General features: G+C 33.7%; 1 protein-coding gene across 1 annotated transcript; it reads left to right on the top strand.

Moving 5' to 3' along the window:
• Positions 1-551: 551 nt before the first annotated feature.
• On the top strand, positions 552-3,723 carry HELRODRAFT_161588 (hypothetical protein; the record flags this gene model as incomplete). Its single annotated transcript, XM_009021493.1, has 4 exons — positions 552-576; positions 1,042-1,122; positions 1,435-1,608; positions 3,626-3,723. The coding sequence occupies 4 exons, from the start codon at positions 552-554 to the stop codon at positions 3,721-3,723; spliced, it is 378 nt and encodes a 125-aa protein (XP_009019741.1).
• Between the last annotated feature and the right edge of the window lie 4,391 nt (positions 3,724-8,114).

Below are 8,114 nucleotides of genomic sequence, written 5' to 3'. Positions count from 1 at the left end.
ACATGATTGCTTGGGGATTTCCCAGTGACATTTTTGTTTTCTGATTTGAGACTGGATGAGCCAATTTCCTTGGTATTTGTCCATTTTATTCCCCTAATCGACGTTTTCAAAAGTTATAGATTTTGCATCCTCATCATCATCATCATCATCAATCATCATCATCATCATCATCATCATCATCATCATCATCATCATCATGAACATCTTAGTCGTCATCATCGACACCATCATTTAAGTCGTCATCATCATCAACTTCATCATCGTTATTGTCATCATCATCAGCATCATCGTCTGCATCAACTTCATCCTCATCATCGTCACATAATACATCACTGAAAATAAAAAACAAAAGCACGTTGAACTTTTAAAATATATTTATTCAAAAATTATAATTGTAAAAAATAATAAGTGATCGTAATTTTTTTTATATTTTATAACCCATAATAAGTTGATCAATTTATTTTTGACTCATTTATTGAAATTCTCTTTTTATTCTAAATAACACAAGAGAGAAGAACTGCTACCAGTGTCTGCTGATGATGCGAAAACACATGAACATCATACAGTACAAAGAGAGTTAGTCATTTCTCCATTTTCTTCAAATTTTCCACCACCTCAAGATTTTTACCATCAGAACTTTTAAATAATTGATTAATAAATGAATGAATGTCTACTTAATTGAATGATTAATTGACTAATTAATTAGTTAAATGGTTAAACAATTGAATGAAATTTTTAAACATTATCATCTCGACATGAGAAAAAAAATCGCTAACACAAGCACATCAATTTTTAAAGTGACCTTCACTTGCAACAAAGTTTGCATTAACAACTACAGCAACAATAACATTTGAAACTACATCAACAAAATTAACAACATCACGATGGCAACATCAATGACATCAACAACAACATCATCAACATAAAAAACAACACTAATAACATCTACAACAACAACATCAACAAAAACATAAAAAACAACACAAATAACATCAACAAAAACGACAAAGACATCAACAACATCAACAACAACAACACTAGGTTTCTGCGCGAGCTCTAGCAATTTGAAGACAGTCTGCAGTCAGATCAGAGTTGAAACTCAACTACATATCTTAGTTAGAGGTCTGATGAGGGTGATGACAACGACGCTGATGGTGCTGATGATGTTGCTAATGATGATGATTATGAATATGAGTGAAATTGTTGTCGATGAGTATGAGGATGATGATCTTACCGCTTGAGCTTTTTTAGCCGTTAACGTTCTAGATGAATCATTTTAAATTATTATTATTGTCTCTAAATCGCCGTAACCATCTTCACATTCATCATCATCATCATTATCATCAGACCCAGCGTCATCATTATTGTTATCATCATCATCATCACCATTGTCATCGTCATCATCATCGTCATCACCGTCATTATCATCATCAGACCCAGCGGTACCAATCCAGTGTCCGAAACGTGACGCGTATTATTTTGAGTACAAGGACATGAGTACAGGCTACTGCGGCCAAGCCATTTCCTACGCAAAACCGTGCGCTGGTCTGACCCGGGTTCAATTCCACTTCAAGCACTGCAATCCTCTTGCTAATCTAAACAAGAAAGGTATGTGAGTTATTATTTGTTGTTGTTCGTTGCTGTTTGTTTGTTTGTTGTTTGTTGCTGTTTATTTGTTGTTGTTTGTTGTTTGTTGATGGATGTGTATAAAGTATTTGTTTGCGTTGTTGTTTTTCTTATCAGAGGGAGTTGTTGTTTGTTTGTCATGTTGTTGTTTCTTGACGTCGTTGTTTTGTATGTTGTTGTTTTTTGCTAGTTTGTTATAATTTAAATGTTGTCTCTTGTTGTATACCTATCTGTTGTTGCCGTTGTAATATATGTTTGCGTGTTTGTTTATTTCTGTGCTGACGCGTTCATTTTATTTGGATGTGAAATCATGGTTATTTTCTATCATTTAATTTCATCTCTGACTTGTCACAATAATGAATAATTTAGTTGGAAGAGACGTGCCTATCTTTATAAACTAGATAGAATGATGAGATTCTCTGCCAAAATCCTAATATAAGGCAACCTAAAAATGTCCAAAAAAAAAAACTCAAACACAAACAAAAAACAAAAACAACAAAAAAAAATCCAAACGAAAAAATAATAAAAAACGGTCAAAAAAACAAACAAAACACCGAAGCCTATCATGTTTTCTCGAGGGAACGAGCAGGTTTTGAACCAAGTACATGCGGCACGAACCATCTGTAATCCTAGCCAGCCAGTCATGTGCGACCTTTAATATAGATTGATGGCTAGCTTAACGTACCACACACGTACTATACATGTCTTTTTTCAAATCAATGAATATAATAATAGGAATAATAATAATAATAATATTTATGGAAAGTCGTGACTTTTTTTATTATTTCTATTGTTAAAATAATTACTATTACTACTACTACATTTTTTTCTACTACTACTACACTACTACTACTACTACTACTACTACTACTACTACTACTACTACTACTACTACTACTAATACTACTAATACTACTACTACTGCTGCTGCACTACTACTACTAATACTGCTGCTAAGACTGTTGTTGCTGTTACTACTTTTAAATTAATTCTTCCGATTCCAAGACACTGGAATCAGTCAATATTGACTTAACTGAAAATTTACTGTTTATCACGGAAAAAATTACAATTCTAATGAACTGCGTTATGGTTAGCGTTACATTTAGATACATAACTAAAGTATTTTTTTATAAAATATTTATAAAAAGATTTTTCGGTATCTAGTTTTTTTCTGCGTTTTTCTTTGTGTTGCTTCTTTTGGTTAAATTTTTTTTGGTTTTGCAATTAATTTCACTTTTGATCAAACATACTTTGAGTAGAACATGATATAAAAATTGAAACATCTCAACCGCTAACAAATATCTTAGCCTCACACTCACACACACACACTTCACACACAACAATTTTGAAACAACCAACCAACACATCAACCAAAAACATGAAACATAACAACGACGTCAAGCATTATTATCGTAAACCAAAGATACTGCGGATTCTAAACGAGAAGATAAAACGAACGAACAACAACATCAGATGAAACAACGAACTAAAACACCAAAAACTGGATCAAAACAGCGACAACAACAACTATAAAGTAAACATTCGCTTCACTAGGCTAACTTCTTTTAATGCCTCACGACACACACACTTCCCACACATTTTCACACATCATACACACACCGTATGACATCACAAATACCCACATACACATTCACACACACAAACACAATGTCCACACACTACTTTTCCACACAATACACGGAGATATCACTCAATTTCACAACGCACCCACATTATTTTTTTTTTATTTTTATCAGACGCACATATTCAATCTATTTTTACAACAAACAATTTTAAAACACGACACTTCACACACACACCTCACACACACTTCACACTCACATACACACTCACCTCACTCTCACATACTCACACCTCATACGCATCACTCACACACACACACCTCACACACACACACACTCACATGCACACTCTCTCTCACACACATACCACACACACACACACGCATTCATGCGTATGAAATCACTGACACGCGTAGAAGACGCGCGACAAAGATTACCCAACGACGACAACTGCAGCGATAAAAACAAAAACAACAACAAAAACAACAACATTGATGACAGCAACATTGATTGATTGTGACAATAAAAATGAAAAAAAACAACAATGAATAAAAACCTTTGAATCAATTAAAATTGACCACAACACAATAATACAACATTCATATAAAACAACACCGACAACACAAAAACAACAAAAACCTCATCACTAACAACATTAACAACAACAACAACAGCACCGTAGACAGGAGCATGAGGCAGAAAAAGATGATTTGAACGCTCGTGCGTGATAAATGTTAAGTTGCAGTATGGCTTGTCTGTCATTCTGAAGCTTCGGTCGCTTGTGGTTTGATATGCCAGTATTTGTCTGTCTGTCTGTTTGTCTGTATGTCTGTCTGTCTGTGTCTGTCTATTTTTTTGAATGTGTACATGTGTGTGTGTGTCGTGTGTGTGTGTTAGTGTGTGTGTGTAAATGTAAGTCTGCTTTTTTCTGTGTTTGCCACTGTTTCTACATACCCTATTATTTAAGTAAATGTGTATCCTCAAAATGCATTCATTTATTTTTCTGTTTATTTATCCACCTATCCACTCAACCATCCGTTTATCCACTCGTTCATCTACCGATCACTCATCCATCCATTTATCCATTCATCCCTGAATCAATCCATCATTTCATTCTTTTACTTGGCACCTTCACGATCCTCCACTCAAGCGAACAGCACATACTCAACTAATTCAAAAGGCAACTAATTTATTTTTATGACGGCAACGTTATGTAAGCAAAAGTTTAGTGTCGTTTTCCTGCATTTGTTGTTGATGTTGTTGTTATTTATGTTGTAATGTTATTTCTGTTTTTGTTGTTGTTGCTATAATTATTATTAATCGTTTTGTTGATGTTGTTGTTGATGTTGTTATTGATGTTAATGTTGTAAATGTTGTTGATGATGTTGTTGTTGATGTTGATGTTGTTGTCGATGTTGTTGTTAAAGTTGTTGTTAAAGTTGTTGTTGTAGTTGTTGCTGATGTTGTTGTTGTTGTTGTTGATGTTGATGTTGTTGTTGTTGTTGATGTAATCGTTGGCGCTGAATATGCAGTTATAATATAATTGAAAATGCATTACACGCGAATTTTATTTCAGTTTTATTGTTTAAGCTTCTCCCAATGTAGCCCCGTGGTTCCGTCTGTTTGTGTTTGTGTGTGTGTACGTGTGTGTGTGTATGTCTGTGTGTGTACATTTGTGTATATGTGTGTGTATGTGTGTGCGTACGTGTTACTGCAATTAAGGAAGGAGCTTCATATTTTATAGTTTCGAAGTAAAAATATTGTGTACGAGTCGTTTGAATTGAGGCCTGCATTATATTCAAATTTCTAATTTTAAACTTTAGTGCTCTTTAATTTTATTTTATTGCATGGCCAATTTTAATTACCCTACTATGTGCACACACACGCACACACACGCACACGCACAGTATGTGTGTGTGTTTTTTTAAAAGATTTATAGTATACTTTTATTCAATTATGTTTTACGCGCAGGTTTTACTCTTAATTGAATTTTTGTATGTTTGTATACGCGTGTCTGTATGTGCGCGGATGTATTTTCAATATTTATTTTACTGATTGATTATTTTTAAACTTCGACTAAGAGCATTATTGTTATGAATAATTATTTTATTTAATATTATTTCATCACAATCATCATCACCTTCCTCCTCATCATCATCACCACTACCATCACCACCGTCATCATCAGCCCTAACATTAAGCTAATCACCGGTGTCCAGTCATGTAATTGATGTGATGGTACTGCTGATGAGCCATTAAAGTTTCTCGATATGTGGCTACATATCATCACCTTACCGTCATTATATGCGTGTATGTGTGTGTGTGTTTGTGTGTGTGTTTGTGTGTCTGTATATTTGTGTGTGCGTTTTTGTGTTTGTGGGTGTGTGTGTGAATCTTTTATTTTATGACATTTATCTCAAAGGAAAGTTTCTTACTTGAAGACAGGCTTGTTGAATTTTATACGAATTCTATTACGTTCAGCCTGCTTTCTTGCTCAATAATTCTATTTAAAATGTTAAAATTAATAATAATTATAACATTTAATAATCATGAGTAGAATCATAATGAGCTTCACATAGCCCTGAGAACGTTTTGTAAATAAAAAAAGCATTGAATCGATAAATTTGTTCATAATTTCAGCAGCAAAATTGCAAAACCTCACAACTCTTCAGTGTTTTCGCCGGTCTATATTTATTTGTTGGTCCAACAAATTAGGCACGTGACGTCATCAAACGCATGCCAGGAAGCGTTCCTATGTTCCGTCATGCACACACGCACACATGCAAACATAGGTCCATAAACACGCATACTTTCTTACATATACATACATGCACATACAGTCAGCTCACATAAACGTGCAATACAATCATTAACACTAGCAATTAAACCAGCGATACACGTCATCACATAAAAAATCTTGCACACATTAACTAGTATAATCAACCTAACATTGTTTTACCTGTATAAAAATTTATTTAAAAATTTTGACGGAAAGCTCAAGCAAAATAAAAACATGGAACATGCAGGCATTTTCTGTGAATATTGATGTGTTAATGCGAAAAATGTGCATAACGGCATATACAAGTATTTATTGTCATGTGTGTTTGTGTGTGTGTTTGTGTGTGTGTTTCTGTGTGCGCTTGTGTGTGTGTATCGTGCTCAAACAGTTAACTACGGATGATACTTTGCATACAAAATAGCAAACAAACAAACTCACACTTCTCTCTCTTTTCCTCTCTCTCTCTCACGCACACACACAAACACGCACATACTCAGACAAACACATACAGACACATGCACACGTGAGTACATGGACGTTGAGGCATCTTTATAACAGCAAGCAGCGAAAACATAATAAAAAGCCTAATAGGATTACCGGTTACATTCATATTCTGGGTTTAACATGTACACAACAATATATGTATAAATTGTTTCATTTTTCTGTGTGTTCGTTTTTTATACATTTTTTCTTCCTTTTTCGATTGTTTGAATGTGCTTTTCAAGTTTTAAGTTTTTACGCCTAAATTTGTACATTATGTATGTAGGTGTATGTGAATGTATGTATGTTTGTATGTATGTTTGTACGTATATGTATGTATGTGTGTATGTATGTGTGCGTATGTATGTTGTTAATTGTTAATGGTGTTTCCTGCAAACATAAACATACTAATTATATGTGGATGTTGTTTCACTTGATACTTTGTAATGTTGTGTTGTTGTTGGATGCCACTTCATTCTTCAATGTTTCGTTCAATGTATCGAAAGATTTAATATAAATTTGTATACATTTTTTTCATACAAATTTTTTTATTGCAATACTAAAAATTTTTTGTATAAAAATGCAGAATATAATTCGGAGCGAAAAACATTCTGCCTGCAAAGTTGGGCGGTGAACATTTTCTTTTTCCTCAAAAAAAAATTCTTCCTCGTATTCGGATTAAATTTTTTCTTTTTCTGAAATTTTTTTGCTTCTTCCAGAGCATTAATGCATGCGTTGTTTTGTTTGCGTGTGTGTGTATGTATGTGCGCATGTGTGTGCGTGTGTGTGTGTATGTGCGTGTGTGCGTGTGCTTATGTGTGTACTTTCTGTATTCAACAAAGGTACAAAAAAACAAAAATTTCTAAATTTACATTGAAGAAAAAAAAGACCTCAGTCGAAGCATTAATTTTTAATTTTTTTCTCACTCTAAAAAACTTCTTCCTTTCGTGCGCTGCAGACCGGACGCAGACATCGTCTACATTCCATCGCACTCGTTGTATCACTATGATTATTATCATACAACTAACTCAATACTTCACTTGCAATCGTGCAACCGTTTCATTCATCTATGCTTTCTTTTTTTTCTTTTTTGAGCGGTTATTTAGAATAAATTTTGTATATTTTCAATTTTTTAAATTTTTATTTCACACTTTTTTGTGAAATGTTTGCTGTGGATGGTCTTTATTTTGAGTTTTGTGCTTTTTTGTTTTCAACGAAATTGTCGTTCTTTTGACGAAGGCATGTGCAGGTACGCACTACACGGGCTAGGTCTTTAATTTTATATTTCCGTATAGTCTGTAGACGTGAATTTTTTAATTTTTGCCTAGTTTTTTAAGTAATTTTTTTTATACAAATTTAGTTCTTCAGTTCCATGTGTTTCTTTATTTAATCTAGATCGATAGAAATATTAACGTTGATTTAAAAATGATTTTTTTTCTTAATTACATAAATGCGTGTATATGTGTGTGTGTTTGTGTGTGTGAGTGTGTGATTAAGTATGCATGTTGAACTGAATGCCGCTCGTAATGAATTGAACGCCGAAGTGCCACCAGCAATTTCTATTGCACGCATGCGAGAGCGAAGATTGAATGATATCAAGAGAAGGAGGTGCATGGCAAAAAGAAAAACAAAACATGAACCACAAA

This window comes from Helobdella robusta (assembly GCF_000326865.2).
Source record: "Helobdella robusta unplaced genomic scaffold HELROscaffold_3, whole genome shotgun sequence".
Classification (NCBI taxonomy): domain Eukaryota; kingdom Metazoa; phylum Annelida; class Clitellata; order Rhynchobdellida; family Glossiphoniidae; genus Helobdella; species Helobdella robusta.
Note: the sequence above shows the minus strand (reverse complement) of the source record. Positions and strands in the feature narration are given on the sequence as shown.